The sequence below is a fragment of the Schistocerca serialis genome, chromosome 1 (assembly GCF_023864345.2).
Source record: "Schistocerca serialis cubense isolate TAMUIC-IGC-003099 chromosome 1, iqSchSeri2.2, whole genome shotgun sequence".
Classification (NCBI taxonomy): domain Eukaryota; kingdom Metazoa; phylum Arthropoda; class Insecta; order Orthoptera; family Acrididae; genus Schistocerca; species Schistocerca serialis.
The window spans coordinates 97,693,323-97,712,643 of NC_064638.1; the positions used below are offsets into that span (position 1 = coordinate 97,693,323).

Below are 19,321 nucleotides of genomic sequence, written 5' to 3' on the forward strand. Positions count from 1 at the left end.
TAAGTCGTCTTCGTGGATGTCAATTGCGCCAGCAGTATCACAGCACGGACGTACCCCACCAGTTGAAGCAAGAACTGGCGGAAGTAAAAGAAGGGCGTCAAGACTTCCGAAAGCTGGATAGGTGTTGAGAGAGAGTGTGGTGCAAGGGCCTCCAGCAGGCTGGTAAGGCACGTAGGACTACGGCGTCACAAAGTGAGAGCCATAAAAAGGGCTACCGCTCTGTTAAGCACATGATACAGACCTAAACTGCCCCTGCACCGCGTGAGGGTGAGTGTCTCGTACCTCGTATCTTGAACAGCAAGCCGTGGAAAACAAACGAACCCAATGCCGCTAGCATTCGGCGGGCAATGGATGGCGGAATAGGAAGTGTTTGTGCCACTTGGGGGATACGTGACGCCAAATATAGATTTACGTGTTTTCTGCGTTGCAAGAGTGATCTAAGAGCCCAACTCGTAGATGGGAAAGTAGACGTCGCAGTTGAGGGCAGTTGTCCGCCGCAGATCACTTACGGCACCGAGTCTGAAGCATCGGATAGTACCAGTTACACGGAGAGGAGCAGAGCTATTCGCAGGGAGCCCCCACCTATAGCCATGGCGTTCGATTTTCGGACGCTAAGAGAGCTACCAGAAGCTTCGCAGTACGTGGTAACCCATGCCAGTGACTCCTCGCCCTAAGAACCGCTACGAAGAAGGATGACGAGATCGTCTGCATAAGCAGTGCAGCTGAATACATGGTCACCAAGAGACATCCCAGAGAGGCATTGACGCAGGCTGCTCAGCAACGGTTCCATGGCGAACGCATACAACAGTGGAGAGAGCAGGCAGACTCAATGCACTGATCGACGGATCGGGATGGGAGGAATAAGACGGCCCTTGTGGATTACACGAGACGTAGCTCGACGGGGGAGACGGATTACGACGTCGACGGTAGTATCACGGTAGCCAATACTGCGGAGCACCCTTTCCAGGTAGTCGTAATCCGTTCGAACGAACGCGTGGCTGAAGTCAAGAGCTGCCAAAAGTCCAGGCATGCGACGAGTGTCAGCGAGAGCGATTGTGCCCATATGGCGGCAAAGGGCAGTGCGGATGCTATTGGCACTTCCCAAAGAAGTTTGATCGTGGGAAACCAGGTACCAAGGTATTCGTTTGAGCCGCGCAGCCAACAGCTGGGTAAAGATATTTGTATCAGTGTTGAGTAAAGTCGAGGGGGTAATCGCGTATCCGTGAGGTACCACTAGGCTTGTGGCTGGGAATGAGGAAACCTTCGAGAAAACCGTCTGGAATCGGCACGAAAGGTGACATAAAGTCCTGAGAAATTTCCGTCCACACTGGCGCCAGATCGAGGCGAAATGCCCGATAAAACTCCCGTGGGAAGCCGTCAGGACCAGACGACCTGTTCGTAGAACCCTCCTGGATAGCGCCATTGACTTCGCGGGAAATGTAAACAAGATCGAGTCTGCTGAAAGAATGGCTCTTGAATTGGTAAACCCCGGACGATAGCAATGAACATGCTCCCAAGAATCCACTAGGCTGAGGTGCTGCGCACGGAGAGTGACATGGTAGTATGTCTTTGGGTGCCTGGGTGCTGTTGAAAGCCGCGCGGGATTAGCCGAGCGGTCAAGGGGGCTGCCGTCATGGACTATGCGGCTGGTCCTGGCGGAGGTTCGAGTCCTCCCTCGGGCATGGGTGTGTGTGTGTGTTTGTCCTTAGGATAATTTAGATTAAGTAGTGTGTAAGTCCCATATGATTTCACACACATTTGAACATTTGCCGTTGAAATCGCCTCCCATGATCAATGCATCCTGCCGACCCAGGAAGAGAGGCGTTACTGTCTGTGGGAAGAAGATGGAACGTTCTAGACGGCAACCCGAACCAGACGTCACATAGACATTGGCGATTCTGACGCCACTAAAAGTGAGAACCATACCTCTGGCATCGGGGATATAGGCCACTGCATCAGCGAGGAACGTCACCTCACTACCAGCAGGGAAATCATGAGAGACCCGTGCTGTAAAACCATGAGGTGCAAGGAAAGTTGCAACATGCACCTCCTGAAGGTGATCTACGTCAACGTCCGCGCCATACAGCATGTCATGGAGTAAAGTCAGGGTGTGGCGTAAGCGAATGGTGTTGACATTTGCCGTGACTAAGCGATAAGTCCGGATAGCTGCCATCGCCAGGAGGACAGGCGATTGAAACACGGTAGAAGCACAGGGATCACCCTGTTAGGTCCCCATGCATCACTGTGACTGGGAGGGAGCCGACCCAACCAAGGGCGGTCCATTGTTCTGTACACCTCCAGAATGTCCATTCTCAGGGTCGACATCGTCCGCCCAGGAACAGACGTGTCACCAGGCTGGTTCAGTGGAATATTATCGGAGGCGCGCCTACAGGTAGCGTCAGGCACAGGAAGGGAGGTAACCGCATCAGCCGCAAGCGGGGGAAGGTCGATGTCCGGAGGTGGACGGTGACTGGAGGTGGAATCAGGGAACGACGTCGCGGTGTAAGGGCGTCCGAGGACAGCGCACCATCCGTAGCAGGGTCGTCGTCCTGTGCAGACTTCCGATGGACGCAGTCATCAGAAAGGGTACGGCTTTGTCTCTTCCCTTTGCTCGGCGACCGTTGCTTCATCTTCCGTGTCGGATGATGGGCGGCTATCGTCCGACATGTGGCAACAACCATGGGGTCGGGACAGACAGCTTGTGCCTGCTGACGGTCGTCGTTCATTTATATTGCCTCCGGCAGGGGTGTAGGAGAGGCAGACGGAAAGACCATCGCATCGTCGAGAGGCGCCGACACCGGTAACGACTGATTTAGAGGGGGCGTAGCAGGCAGCACCGCCGCAGTAAGTCAGACGGAACACAGTGGGCGCCGCAGGAGGAGCGACGTCTCCGATCGTCGTCTGAGCCAGTCTACGTCGGAGACATTCAGAGAGGACAACCTGAACAGGTGTATCGTACATAATGACGGCGCTATAGCCGCCAACAACCAAGTAGGAAGGCACATGCTTCCGTAGTTCAATTTTTATCTGACGGAAACCACTCAGGACACGGTATGTCTCGAACGTCGTCCACGTTTCAGCCACGTGACTGAAGATGTTACCGTAAGGTTTAAAAGCGACCACCACAGTGACCGACGGTATTTCAAACTGGAGTTCGAAAACCCGAAAGGTTCAGCGGGCATAACCAGCGTGATCAACCACGACAGTCCCTATGTGCCCGTCAGAGTATCGGAACTTGAGATCGTTAGCGTGGCGCCACACAACGTCGGCGCACAGCTCATCTATCGCCTTTTTTTTCCTTTATTGAGTTTCGATTCCCCACGAAGGGGGCAGGCTGGCAGCAGCTTGGTACGCCGCTCTTCAGTCTACAGAATTTGTTTTAAAAAGATGAAGATAATAAATAATAAAACCACGTGATAAAATCGGTGACTTAAATGGTAAAATGGCGGAAAAACGTTTAACTTAAAACAGAAAACAAAGGGTTGATGATGCTAATAAAATAAATATGAAGCAGACAGGTAAAAGAACAGACATACAATTAAAAAAACAAGGCACCAGTCTGGCTTCTGTTCGCAAGAGACATAAAATTTACACCCAGTGACAGCATGGTTTCTGTTCGCAACACTTTGGAAAGACGAACAACACTGAACATTCGCTAAAACACTGCATTAAAAGATTTTCACAGATATGATATACCACAGCCGAGGGCAGATGGGGAGGGGGGGGGGACCTGGACAGATGACGGGAAAGGAAAGGGGGGGGAGGAGACGAAAAAACGAAGTGGGGGGGGAGGGGGATAGGAGCTGATGGAGGACGAGGACCAATGAGAGGGGGACGGGTGCTGGGCAGACGTGACGGGGAGTGGGGAAAGGCAGAGGATGGGTATTCAAAAGGACTCGGTGGGGGGGGGGGAGGCAGAGGTTAGGTGGGGAGAAAACAGAATGGAATGGGGGAAAGAGGGAGCCCAGGGAAAGGACATTAAAGGAGGGGGGTAAGGATCAGGGCTGACTGCTTTCTGACAGTGTTATCCGTTCTGTCCCGTTGACTTTTACGTATTCCACTGAACACTTATGTTTATGTATTACTACATTTAGTGTCTTAGAGCTGACGTTCCCATGTATCTAAGTGAGTTGACGTTATTTCATTTCATCGACTCTATCGCTGCATTAATCCTACTGTGGCCCAACCACAAGATTATTTGCTCGCTTTTCCTAATCCTAGTTTGTATCCCCTTTTACTTTTTTTTTTTTTTTTTTTACATCTGGTATTGTGAGGATGAAAAATGCTAGCTTATAAGTGTATATTGTTATACCTTTGTGTTTATCATTTTAAGCCTAACTAAGTGAGCCGTGGTAAAAATTTCTGTTCTCCCGTTTACTTCTGGGCCGTCTGCACTAGTTACTGCCTCGCGGGGTGGCGAGCGATCGAGGCGCCTTGTCACGGTTCGCGCGGCTCTCCCTGTCAGAGGTTCGATTCCTCACTCGGGCATGGGTGTGTGTGTTGTCCTCACCGTAAGTTACTTTAAAGTTAGGTTAAGTAGTGTGTAGGCCTAGGGACCTCAGCTTTTTAGTCCCCTAGTACCTTACCACAAATTTCCAAATTTGCACTAGTTACTTCCATGTCGTGCCGTCCAGACGGTCGCTGCGACTGCTAATCCTACTCGTCAGTTCAGTTACTTGTATTTACAGTATTACTGAGTTCATTTCTGTCGAGAAGCTAGCGTTTTTGTTCGAGTCCCATGTGTTCATTTCACTTGCGTGTGATTCTCCATGACTCACTGGCAGGACCGCCACACATTTATCTTCCAATAATTAGTGTGGGTACACCACTTCCCGCAACTGTAGGTTTAATACTAGTATATCAGCCACATGTTACCCGTACGTCAGTAGCCCTTCCTCTTGTTCGTTTTCGGTGCCACCTGAAGACGAGGCTTTAAGCTTCGAAACCGGTCGTGGAATAAATTAAGAAAATTACTGGCAGCTGAAGCTGATTTTTTTATCTATATGTTCCTCAGTTGCAGATCTTCACCTGATAACATATTTTGTACATCTGTTGTAAAATTGTGGGATTAGGGGAAAAAAAGCTGGTTCACTTCGCAGCTGCAAAGTAGGAAGAAGACGGTTATTCTCCATTTTTTTTTTTTGAAATTACAAGAAAATCCAGACCTTTAGCTGCTTAGAGGCGTTGATAAATATCAAGGCGGACAGTTGAAAACGTGTGCCCCGACCGGGACTCAAACCCGGGATCTCCTGCTTACACGGCAGACGCTCTATGCGTCTGTGCCACCGAGGACACAGAGGATAGCGCGACTGCAGGGACTTATCTCTGTCACGCTTCCGGTGAGACCCACATCTCCAACTTACTGTCCACACACTACATTTGTAGTGCCCCTGCCCACTATACTCATTACTCGCGGCAGTCGATCTACCGATTCCCGTAAGAGTTTGGGCAATGTGAGTGCATCCGCACTGAAGTCAAGCAATATATCGCTCCCTCCTACGTATATCTCGCGAAGAGACCATGAGGATAAAATCAGAGAGATTAGAGCCCACACAGAGGCATACCGACAACCCTTCTTTCCACGAACAATGCGAGACTGGAATAGAAGGGAGAACCGATAGAGGTACTCAAGGTACCCTCCGCCACACACCGTCAGATGGCTTGCCGAGTATGGATGTAGATGTAGATGTAGATGTAGAAGAAGATCATTGGCCGGTAAGCCTTATCTATATATATGGTATCTGTTCTTTCGGAGAGTAAGAATGATCTTCACTGTTTCTGACGCAGAAACTCGAAGACTTGTTTACTTTGGTTACTTTCACTCTGTTACTCGTATGATGTTACGGTTTGCGGAACTCCGTGAATCCACAAAGAATGCTGTCAGCCCAGAAGCGCGCGGTCACACTGATCGGTGCTGTCAGTCTGCTGACTTCGTGTAGGCCGTTGTTCAGATTTCTCGAAATTCTAACTCTGCCGTCTCTGCACACGTAGTAAGTCATGGCATACGTTATTGACAACAGTGACTCATTCAGTGAGCACTAGACGTAAAACCAGTATACGGTTGCATAGCACTGTACATTGTACAGAAAGGTGTGCGTCAAGCATTGTAAGGAAAGGTGTGCATTATTCAGCAGGTTTCATTTTCAGTAAGCTTCCTCTGGAATGGAATAAAGTGTGATACACACCTAAGTACTCAAAACCAAGTTGAAAGGTTTCCTCGCGCTACGAGTATGGGCGAGAGAACTTTGAATTCTGCATTGTACTCAGAGATCTATGACATCACTAACTGCCTGAGAGCCACCAGCGCAAGGAATGGGTTCCCCATAGTAGTAATGTCAGCTGCACCTATTGGGTAGAACTGTACAGGAGTTGTTCGCAGGCCGGGGTGGCTGAGCGGTTCTGGGCGCTACAGTCTGGAACCACGCGACCGCTACGGTCGCAGGTTCGAATCCTGCCTCGGGCATGGATGTGTGTGATGTCCTTAGGTTAGTTAGGTTTAAGTAGTTCTAAGTTCTAGGGGACTGATGACCTCAGAAGTTAAGTCCCATAGTGCTCAGAGCCATTTGAACCATTTTTTGGAGTTGTTCGGGGTATTGCCTATAATGAGTTATTTATTTGTATAGTACCAGTTTTATCGTGTTTTATTAATTCTTTAACTCTTCGTTTATAAATTTTCTAAATGCCATTCCGTAGTTTACTACGTGCTGATTCTTTCGGTAACTAAGAAGCTGTGTTTCGCATAGTCCGACGGAATCTAAGAAATAAAGAAATAAAAGCAATGCTCTTTTCCCGCCTCGACCCATTTGTTGTTCCCACTGATGCACGGGGCAGAAGCTGAAGCAGAAGTCATTCAACAGGGTGAAGACCTCCATGATGTTTTTTGCATGGAATAGATGGATTATGTTCAAAGTCACAAGTCAGGGAACCTAATTGAAGTCTACGCTGCACTCAGGGACCTATGACGTTACCAACTGTCAGAGGGTCGTTCAAATGGCTCTGAGCACTATGCGACTTAACTTCTGAGGTCATAAGTCGCCTAGAACTTAGAACTAATTAAACCTAACTATCCTAAGGACATCACACACATCCATGCCCGAGGCAGGATTCGAACCTGCGACCGTAGCGGTCGCTCGGTTCCAGACTGCAGCGCCTAGAACCGCACGGCCACTCCGGCCGGCCAGAGGGTCGTTGTTGGAACAAATGAATTCTCAAAAATAGTAGTGTCAACTGCACCTAACACGTGGAACTATGTAGCTTTTTAGTAACGAATGAGACTTAAAAGATATCTACGTTGTAATTATGTTGAAACTTACCACAATGGATGCCACCACCTTTGTGCGCTTCAGGTCGAGTCTCCTCACCGCTACTTCGCGGACAGCTTTCCAGACGACGGCAGCTGACCTCTCCCAGTACCCCAGCTCCGAAACCACGAGTTCTTCGTGTTTTCTACGCCTGTAGGCTTCCAGAATTGTGTACTTACTATCTGCATCCCTTCTACCCACAAGCACCTGACTGTCAACGAGGATGTTCAGCTCACGAAATACTTCACAATAAAAACAAATTTCTACAGTCTCATCCACTGGAGTACCGTCACTAATTCCTTTAAAGTTGAATTCAGAGTTTTCCTTGCTGGTGCGAAAAGGAATTTGAGTTACGTGCATACTGTTACTGTTTGTGTACCCCATGCTTCTTATGGAACTGGTCCCGTCACTTAGGTCATAGACTTCCGCTGAATTGCAATCTTTATCTCCCAGCTTTATTACATCCGTCGTTATTGTATTGTTGAAAGTGGGCACGGTAATATGTTGTTCTTTTACGAAGTTTCTTCCGTTGTTTATCCGTGTTGATACAGGTAACTTAATGTCAGCGACAGTATCTGTGAGTCCCAGAGCACCTGCAGGAGAAGCATCGTGCAGGATCAGCCAAACATGTGGAGGTTTGAAGAACTCCTGTAAAGAAAGTCGTAAATGACTTTTAGAAACCGTAGCCATTATTTTACTACAAATTACAAATTTATATTATTATATAAGCTTATAAGAGAGAAGGCAGTTCATCTTCTGTGCACATTCAGGCCTCAGGACAGAGTGAAAACATAAGACAATCATTTGATTAAATTTTTGGTGTTTGATTACCACGCCGTCTCTCTGGAGACCCTGAAAATACCTCAGCATTTTGCTTAAAAAAGGCACTTGAAAGTAGAGTTGATCACTGCCTCTGTAAAATGCTCGTCTGCTCAATGTTTTCATGTTGTTGTTGTTGTGGTCTTCAGTCCAGAGACTGGTTTGATGCAGCTCTCCATGCTACTCTATCCTGTGCAAGCTTCTTCATCTCCAACTAACTATTGCAACCTACATCCTTCTGAATCTGCTTAGTGTATTCATCTCTTGGTTTCCCTCTACGATTTTTACCCTCCACGCTGCCCTCATATACTAAATTGGTGATCCCTTGGTGCCTCAGAACATGTCCTACCAACCGATCCCCTCTTCTAGTCAAGTTGTGTCACAAATTCATCTTCTTTCCAATTCTATTCAGTACGTCCTCATTAGTTATGCGATCTACCCATTTAACTGTCAGTATTCTTCTGTAGCACCGTATTTCGAAAGCTTCTATTCTCTTCTTGTCTAAACTAGCTATCGTTCATGTTTCACTTCCCTACATGGCTACATTTCATACAAATACTTTCAGAAAAGACTTCCAGATAATTAAATCTATACTCGATGTTAACAAATTTCTCTTCTTCTAAAAGGCTTTCCTTGCTATTTCCAGTATACATTTTATATCCTCTCTACTTCGACCATCATCAGTTACTCTGCCTCTTAAATAGAAAAACTCGTCTACTACTTTAAGTGTCTCATTTCTTAATCTAATTCCCTCAGCATCATATGATTTCATTAGACTACATTCCATTATCCTCTTTTTGCTTTTGACGATGTTTATCTTATATCCTGCTCTTCCAGGTCCTTTGCTGTCTCTGACAGAATTACAATCTTATCGGCAGACCTCAAGGTTTTTATTTCTTCTCCGTGGATTTTAATTCCTACTCCAAATATTTCTTTTGTTTCCTTTACTGCTTGCTCTATATACAGACTGAATAACATCGGGGATAGCCTACAATCCTGTCTCACTCTCTTCCCAATCACTGCTTTCCTTTCATGCCCCTCGACTCTTACAACTGCGATCTGGTTTCTGTACAAATTGTAAATAGCCTTTCGCTCCCTGTATTTTACCCTGCCACTCAGAATTTGAAAGAGAGTATTCCAGTCAACACTGTCAAAATTTTTCTCTAAGTCTACAAATGCTAGAAAGGTAGGTTTGCCTTTCCTTAACATATCTTCTAAAATAAGTCGTAGGGTCAGTATTGCCTCGTGTGTTCCTACATTTCTACGGAATCCAAACTGATCTTGCCCGAGGTCGGCTTCTACCAGTTTTTCCATTCGTCTGTCAAGAATTCGTGTTAGTATTTCGCAGCCGGGACTTATCGAACTGATATCCTGGTAATTCTCACACCTGTCAACACCTGCTTTCTTTGAAATTGGAATTATTATATTCTTCTTGAAGTATGAGGGTATTTCGCCTGTCTCGTCTTGCTCACCAGATGGTGGAGTTTTGTCATGGCTAGCTCTCCCAAGGCTATAGTTGGTTCTCCATCTGAGCTCTTGATATTCATACAGGTGTTTCTCTTTTCTCCAAAGGTCTCTTTAATTTTCCTGTAGGCCGTATCTAGCCATCCCTGCTTAGAGATTTTGCACTTGTTGCCGATCTCATTTTTGAGACGTTTCTATTCCTTTTTGCCTGTTTCATTTACTGCATTTTTATATTTTCTCCTTTCACGAATTTAATGCAGTATCTCTTCTGTTACCCAAGGATTTCTACTAGCCCTCGTCTTTTTACCTACTTGATCCTCTGCTGACATCACTATTTTATCTCTCAAAGCTACCCATTGTGCTTCTACTGTATTTCTTTCCCCCATTCTTGTCGATCGTTCCCTAATGCCCTCCTCGAAACTCTCTACAACCTCTGGTTCTGTCAGTTTAACCAGATCCCATCTCCTTAAATTACCACCTTTTCGCAGTTTCTTCGGTTTTAATCTACAGTTCATAATCAATAGATTGTCACCAGAGTCCACATCTACCCCTGGAAATGTCTTACAATTTAAAACCTGGTTCCTAAATCTCTGTCTTACCATTATATAAACTATCTGAAACCGTCCAGCGTCTCCAGCGTCTTCCACGTCAACAACCTTCTTTCATGATTTTCAAACCATGTTTTAGCTATGATTAAGTTATGCTATGTGCAAAATTCTGTAAGGCAGATTCTTCTTTTATTCCTTATCTCCATTCCTTATTCGCCTACAACTTTTCCTTCTCTTCCTTTTCCTACTATCGAATTCTAGTCCCTCATGACTATTAAATTTTCGTCTCCCTTCACTATCTGAATAATTTCTTTTATTTCATACATTTCTTCAATCTCTTCGTCGTCTGTGGAGCTAGTTGGCATACAAACTTGTCTATTGTGGTAGGCGTGGGCTATGTGTCTCTCTTCGCTATAATAATGCATTCACTATGTTGTTCGTAGTAGCTTACCCGAGCACCTATTTTTTTATTCATTACTAAACCTACTCGTGCATTACTCCTCTTTGATTTAGTTTATATAGCCCTGTATTCAAATGACTAGAAGTCTTCTTCCTCTTGCCACCGAACTTCACTAATTCCCACTATATCTAACTTAAACTTATCAATTTCCCTTTTTAAATTTTCTAACCTACCTGCCCGATTAAGGGAACTGACATTCCACGCTCAGATCCGTAGAATCCCAGTTTTTTTTCTTCTGATAACGACGTCCCCCTGAGTAGTCCCGGCCCGGAGATCCGAATGGGGGACTATTTTACCTTCGGAATATTTTACCCAAGGGGACGCCATCATCAATTAACCATACAGTGTAGCTGCATGCTCTCAGGAAAAATTACGACTGTAGTTTCCCCTTGCCTTCAGCCGTTCGCAGTACCAGCGCAGCATGGGTTATGCGAAACTGGTATAGCTCTTTTCTCACACGGGTCAAGGCAAGCAGACGGATGCAGTATTTCTGGACTTACGAGAAACATTTGCTCAGTATCACACCAATGCTGGTAATGGTACGACCCCATAGGGCGTCAAACTCAATCTGCGACTGGATGAAGATTTCTTGGTAGAGAGGATTCAGCTTGTTATCTGGGATGGAGAGACTTCGACATACGTAGAAGTAGCTTTGGGCGTGCTCCTTGGAACTTTCTGTTCATGTTGTATGTGAAAGATATGGGAGACAGTTAATAAGAACTTCAGATTTTTACGGATGATACAATGGTCTATAATGAAGTATTCTCTAAAAAAACTACACAAATGTGCAGCCATATAGTGACAAGATTTGAAAGTGAAATAAAAGTTAAAACACCTGCAGTTAATTTATTTATGTAATCAGTTCCGGTGTTCCATTACACTATCTTCAGGCCCCTTGATCAACGTAAATTGGGTGGAATCCAGTCTCGCGTGCACTCATAACAGGAGCAAATATTGAGTCGTCGTTTGATGAACGAAGGGATAGTGTCGTGGACACCGGTTGTTTAATATTGGCTCCTGCTATGACTGCACACGAGACTGGCTTTCTTCTAATGTACTATCGTCAAGGGGCGTGAAGGTGGTGTAATGGAACACCGATACTCCCTGCGTAAAGAAATTAAATGTAAAGGAGACTGCTGCAGTTGTTTTAAAATTTTAATTTCATGCTGAATAGCCTACGTCCTTGTAACCATCTATTACAAGGAGGGACATATAAAGACGTTTCAGAGTGTTTTTAAGACTGGCTAAACTATACTCTGCTGTCGTGCCCGGATGAGCACACGGTGAAGCTAGTCCGCGGTGCCATATGGCATCATTCGGCTGGGCTGCTGTGTGGGTGGCCGTGTTGACAGACACCGGCCTCCCGGTCGTCGGCTCTTGAGACTAAGGAGCAGCTGCTTCCCATTCAAGTAGCACGTCAGTTGGCATCAAGAGGCCGAGCTGACACGGTTCCAGTCTTTCCACGAAGAACAAAAATTCCTGGCAGTAGCGGAAATTGAACCAGGGTGCTCCGTATGATTCTCAATCGCACTGATCACGCAGCTACTGAGGTGTACTCGGAGAGTGGCTGCTTGCTTTAGAAGTTCAGAAATGTAAAATTGTGCCCTTCAAAAAACGTAATATAGTACGATGATAACGAGTCAAATGTAGAATCAGTCAGCTCATATACGAGGGTTGGAACTTTAGTAGCGGCAATTATTTATTTACAGCTCGTACAAAATAGATACGTGTTTCAAAGTTTTACTGACCTTCAGAGTAGTCACCAGCATTGTGTATAACCCGTTGCCAGCGATATGGAAGTCGTAGGATACTCTTAGCAGAGCCATTTGAGTTGACAGTTCGAGCGGCGCGGTCTATTGCCCGACGAATTTGTAGCAGTTCTGAAGCGAATGCCGTGAAGTGTTTCCTTCAGTTTAGAAATCGAATTGAGCTCACAATGGCTTAGGTGTGTGGTATAGCACTTAGCAGCCCCATCAGTCAAACAAATCACTAACAGCTTGCACCGTACGTGCTGGAGCATTGTCCAGCAAAATGATGGTCAATTCTGCAGAAAGTGTCATCACTTCTGTCTAAGCTGGACACAGGTTGTGTTCCAAAAATGAACAGTATAGAGACAGAAGTGATGACACTTTCTGCAGGATCTGACCATCATTTTGCTGGACAGTGCTCAAGTACTGTTACTGATTTGTTTGACTGATGGGGTTGCTAAGTGTTATACCACCTACTGCCCTCGTGAGTTCAACTCGATTTCTAAGCTGAAGGAAACACTTCACGGCATTCGCTTCAGAACTGCTACAAATTCGTCGGGCAATAGACCGCGCCGCTCGAACTGTCGACACAACTGGCACTGCTAAGAGTATCCTACGACTTCCACATCGCTGGCAACGGGCTATATACAATGCTGGTGACTACTTTGAAGGTCAGTAAAATCTTGAAACACGTATCTATTTTGTACGAGCTGTAAATAAATAGCTGCCACTATTAAAGTTCTAACCTTCGTAAATAACTGGGTCTAATGGTTGGTGAGGATTTGAAATACTCTCATAGGTTCAGTCATAGGTAAAGAAGGTAGTTATCTTCGGTGCACTGGTGGACTACTGAGAAAATGTAATCAGTCTTCTTCCAACACGTCCTAAATATTGCTTAATTGTAAGGGACTCATACCCAGTAGGAATAACGGGGGTGCCGAAAGCATACAGACATCAGCAGCCGACCGATGATACGGGAGACCCTCACGAAGATGCTGAGTACCTGAAGTGGCAGACGCTTGAAGGTAGACGACAACTATCCCAAGAAAACTTACTTTCGTAATTTGAAGAATTTGTACTAAGCGAAGACTGGAGGAGTATAGCACAGCTCCCTATATATCGCTCTTGTAGAGACGGTGAAGACAAGATTGGACAAATCACGGCATGTGCAGAGGTCTTCCCACGCTCCATTCACAAATAAGGGAGAAACCTTAATATACGACACCAACGAATGTGCCATCTACCATCCATTTCTCATTATTTTGGAAAGTATGGATGTAGATGTAGATCTGATAACATTCTGATTGAGTACAATACACCGTAATACGGACTACAAAGCCATCTAGTGTAAAGACGTAGACGATGGTTATACATCCCAATGATGCATCATTATAGTTAACTGCAATACTTAAATGCTGTATGTTGTAATACAAACGACGTTAAAGTCACTGAAATGAAACAGAAATACACAGAAGACATGCCCAAAGAATAGACGACAGCATACACTTATATGTTTTTCCGTCATTCTATTCAGTCTATAAAATTATTTACTGTGATGTTTATACTAATACTTACGCCGTTTTCCCCTGCTTTCTTCAGTAGAGCGGAAGATTTTTCACATTCCAAGTCAAGAATGAAGAGCAGGGGATTCCCGTCCATGTGAAATGTGGGAAGCTGTTCCCAGTGCTGCCAACCATTGTACACTGACGATAGTACTCCATCGCCTGAGAGCGCCTTCAGTAGTTGCAGGTCACCTGCAATACGTATGTATCACGAAGTCCTATACGAGCAGAAACGCATTTTGCGTGCACAAAGACATACTGAATGTAAGTGATTTAACCCTTTGAGTACCAGTGAATTGTATCTGAAATCATCATTTTATTAATTTTTTCTTGAAGTACCATTCCCTTTCGCATGAAACTACCGATGCCATTGCAAGACAGGGACATCTAGCGGTAAACTGAGGTACTTTTACGAATGTAGTGCATTGTAACACTCACTTACAACGTTCAAGGCAACGGTCGGCGTGAATAATGAGCTACGTGACTGTAGGAGATTGTGACATGTGGTTTTTCATATAGTGATCATATTGAGGAGACCACTGACAGTGAATGTACGTGTATCTATAGTTACTGTAAAGTAAGTTTGAGTTTGTATTAATACTTTTATGAGCGGTTTGAAAATGAAACCACTGGCGTAGTATGTGCTTTTAATATAAATTTATTAAATTTTAGGTCCATTTTTGCTTATTATTTAGAACTATAATTTCTTTTGATCATTATAAGCCCATGGAAGACATTAGATTTGGGATTGTGTCTAGGAAAAATGCTAAATTTTTTTCTAATAAATCTTATGAAATAATGAGTGTTTGAAAGATGTACGTTCCATTGGTTGAAAAGTGAAACCACCTGCTTCAGACAACTGGTCATTTACTTTTTGTCAGTTTCTTCCCGTATTCGTTGCTTACTGCGATGATAATGTTCAGTTTTGTGAAAAGCTTTAAAATAAATCTTTTTTTATATTTTTCTGCTCACAGCGTTAATAGAACATTAGGAAAGTAAAATTTCGACCAGAAATAGCAAACAAATGAATTACTATATAAAGTACTCATATTCAAAGAGAGAAGCTACTGACTGAACAGTAACAAAGTTTACTAGTAGTTTCAATTGAACAGATCATTAGCTACCATGAAATGTCAGTCAGTTTACATACGATAGATAATACAATGTAAATAAAATTTAGTCTGTAGTGTACAACAATCATAGTTACCATGCTATGTGGTCTTTTACCGGCTACGATTATAACAGGACCTCACATGTTATGTTTTGTGATTGTCATTAGGGTGTCATAGTATACGGTAGCTGTTCTCATTGCAGGCTACTAAAATATAAACACCAGGAACGATAGCGAATAGCAAAATTTTACATATTGTGCATGTACATTGAAGTAGGTAGAATTCATAAATTTGAATCTGATATGGGGTTATGCATAGCTGTGAACTCTGGCAGCGACAGTGGCTCTAACCCTGCTGGCTATGGAGTCGACTGACCATAGATGACAGACAGGAATACGTCACTGCAAACTGCTTCAGCGCTACACAAGAATTCATCGATAGCAGTGGCTGACATGCTGGGATGTCAGCCTCTCGGCAACACGAGACCAGATGTTTTCAGTGGGTGAGAGATTCGGAAATCGTGCTGGCCAGGGCTACAGTCGAGCATACTCTGTATAGAGATAGGTTAGGACAGGACGGAAACATTCTGTCTTGCTTTATGTTCTCGATGATAGGTCATAGCCACCGACCTTAAAAGTGAACTTAGCAGTCAAAATTACCGACTGTGTGAAACAAAGGTGATCGTATTGTCTACCAAATGGCATCCTATACCATCGTGCCAGGAGCTGGATTTGTATGACAATGGCGAATGCAGTCTGCCAATGTTCGTTCTCCTCTGAGCATCCACACGTGGGTACCCGTATTGTGATAATTTACATAGAACCGGGTATAATCTGTGCCCTGTTGTACGAGGCATCACACGATTTTCTCACAAATAACCAATACTTAAATATTTTTTGTTTGTATTTTAAACATAGCTGCACAACAGCAACGGTTCCACGTAATAAAATTATAAACAGCCGTCCAGTTGCAATGGATAAAGAATTCTATACCTAGGTTTAAACAAATTTAAATTTGTCTTCTTCAGAGTCGGTTGTCAGCTCTGCAAGATCCATGTACTAATTTATATTTCCATTACAAACCCTATTTCTAGGGCTATATTTTAATTTTGACAAATGGATCTATGCCGACATTTGTAAAAACGGCGATGGTACATTAGTCCTTACTAATGTAAAATTTCCACCTTCTGAAGAGGACAAATTTAAATTTGTTGAAACCTAGGTAAAGAATTCTTTATCCATTGCAACTGGTCGGCTGTTTATAATTTCAATACTTAAATCCAATTTCTGAAAGGGAAACTCTCTGCTTAGTCTTTCCTTACATACAAAACATGATGATGCTGCTCCTACGTATTATGTCATTTCCCTATCCAAGCATATAGTACACTTCACGTCAATGTGACCTTTGTTTCCTGCCGCCTCAATTCAGTTGTAGTTTTGGTTTATCATTGTGTATCTTTTGTATGCTCGAAACCGGTAGTATATAATTACTTTTTGCTCAACCAGCAACTGACCTTAATGAGTATAACATGCTTTAAACATTTACATGCTTCAATATTTCGTTCATAAAAAACAGCATCATGAGGGCTACAATTAGTGCCAAATATAAAGAAACAGTTTACTGTGTAGGCAACTTATGTATTTTTCCAATACGCATTTCGTTGCTTCACACCATCATGTGTGGCTATATTGCTGGCATTAGTGAAGAGCGCAGACGCTTTATCACAGCAAAAGACCAAGTGCAAGGCAGATTATGTGACGTCTTTTGCTGTTGACAGCAATATCTTTTCAAAAAAGACACTGTTAGTGTTACAAACATGAATCTGTAAGAGTAAAGGGTACTTACAAGATAGAGTGAAAAAAATGCTGCATACTGCCGCTCGTAGTATGTTCTCTTCATTGCACATTTGTTGACATCCTCACTTATCAGATGTTATACATGCCCGAGATATGCTTACAAATTTTGAATACAAGGAGAAATGAAAGATACAATTGCTAGAGGTTGGCATTTTTGTTTACTGTACATCACAATTCTATTATTATATTAAATCGTTGCATGTACATAAATGTGTTTTTCTTTTATTTAATCTGCATGAGAAAGAAACCACAAGCGAAACAGACACACCGGCACCATTAATGAGAATAGGGCAACCACACACTAAACAGAAAACTGAAACACCGTTAAGCAACTATCACAAAATTACATAAAGGCACCTCAGTAGTAATTATGTATGAAAACGCATAGATCCAGAAACAATTTTTAGAACAAAATAATATCACACTTCCAAACTGAACTTAACGCCTTACTCAAGAACATTAACTTCCTGTGTACAGAAAAAGAGAAGCACCACTGTATATACATGAATCCAATAGCACCACAACTAAGATTTCAATTAAAATTTCACAAAAAAGATGACTCCATAAGACCAATTTCAAACACAATAAATTACCATGGGTGTAAAATCCTTCATAATCTCACAATCCCGCAGGACATCTTCAGATTTGAAAGTAATTACTCAATAAAATAGCCTGTCGTTAGGTAACAATCTGTAAGACACCCACAATACTAGCAAATGCTAAATGATTTAGTTACTTGTAATTAAACTGTATAATGACAACCCCATTCATAATGCTATAGCTGTTAATGAACAGAACCTAATACAAGAAACATTCCCCTGTAGGTACCACATATTTCATAAACGTCTTGAAACTGATACTGAAATGTAAGTAGATCTCTTTCGACGTAAAAATATACAAAAAAACAAATGGGCTAACAAGGGTTGCCAGCTTGTCAGGAACTTTAGCTAATATAGTCCTCAACCACTTTGAGCACAAACGTTTCACAAAAAAGCCATCATGGATTCAAAAAGTTCAGTTCTACAGAAAATATGTAATTGTTGAAGTGAAAAACAAAGATTATGTCCAGGACATCCTTCAAACCTTCAATGCAAACCTTCATGTGTGAGCATGAAATAAATAATACCATTGGCTCACTTGATCTAACCATCAGAAAGAAAGGTTAAAAGTGTGTTCCAAATTAGCAGGAAACCAATCACCACTGACATACATGTATATTCTTCCTCCTGCCTCTCAACATGCAAAAACTACCAGCACAGCACTATATGATTCATTAAGCTCTGAAAATCCTACTGACTGAAGTGAACATTCAGAATGAAATGATAATCAGAAAACAACCAGCTACAGCTAATAGATATAAACCCACACTAATGAGCAGTTTAGTTACAAAAGTGAAAGAGAAAATGAGCAAAATAGGCATCAAGAAATACAAAAAACAATAACAACATGCATCTGTTTCCTTGGTTATCTCCTAAGAAATTGCCCATGTTTTCAAAGAACGCAAAATTAGAATTGCATTTCAAATAAAAGATAAATTAACAACACACTACATCATCATAACCTAAAAACTAACCATGATAAATTTTAAACCTCTAACATATACAATCTCAATTGCAGTAAATGTCCACCTAAGTACATAGGACAAATTGGTTGTAGTTTCCACACCAGATACAAAGAACCCATTAATGCCTGCCAATACAACACGCCACACAAATCGCCAATAGTCTTCTTTATAGAAGATACAGGATATCCATTTGATGGTGTACAGAGCAATCTTAAGATACTACACACCATAAACAAAGGACAGAAGATATCTCAGTGTGAAGAACTAGAAACCTGTATGCACAGAAAGAAATGTGGTTCAAATCTAGTCAGTGACAATAATGAAACTTGCTGAAGCAACCTTTTTAAAATCTTTGACAAAGCACTTTAAACATTAACCTAATTTATGATGAGTTTCAATGCACAGCAATTTATTTAGTCTCTTCCATTTACATTTCAATAACTTCAACCTACAATATTTATATAGAATCTGTCATAATCAGCAGTGCAATACAAGAAAGATCTTCAAAAATATAGACATGTAATACATAAGGAAACGTTTTGTTAATATAACAATGCAAATAACCAAAATATGCCACCTGCAATATTATACTGTTAGATGTTTAGCGTTTCATTCTTTAAATCCACAATGCATTTATAACTAGCAAATTTTCTAAATTGAGGAACAAGTCAGTAAATTAAATTATTTTTGCTTCTACCATTAACGACAAGTCAGTAAATTATTTTTGCTGTTACCATTCATAACTTTCTCTCACACACATATCTACCTTTTGTTACAGCCCATCAGTATTTTGAAAATGAAAGAAAAAATATTAAATATGTATACATAAATTTTATGTATACATAACCATTTAATATAATATTTGAACTGTGATGTATAGCAAACAA

General features: G+C 42.7%; 1 protein-coding gene across 1 annotated transcript in view; it reads right to left on the reverse strand.

Annotated features, from left to right (window-relative positions):
* The window catches only part of LOC126421372 (probable glutamate receptor), a 145,414-nt gene extending 137,729 nt beyond the window's left edge, over positions 1–7,685 (reverse strand). The window contains exon 1 of the mRNA XM_050087239.1: positions 7,314–7,685. Coding sequence (XP_049943196.1) covers positions 7,314–7,685 — 372 coding nt within the window. The remainder of the gene's footprint in view (positions 1–7,313) is intronic.
* Positions 7,686–19,321: the final 11,636 nt, after the last annotated feature.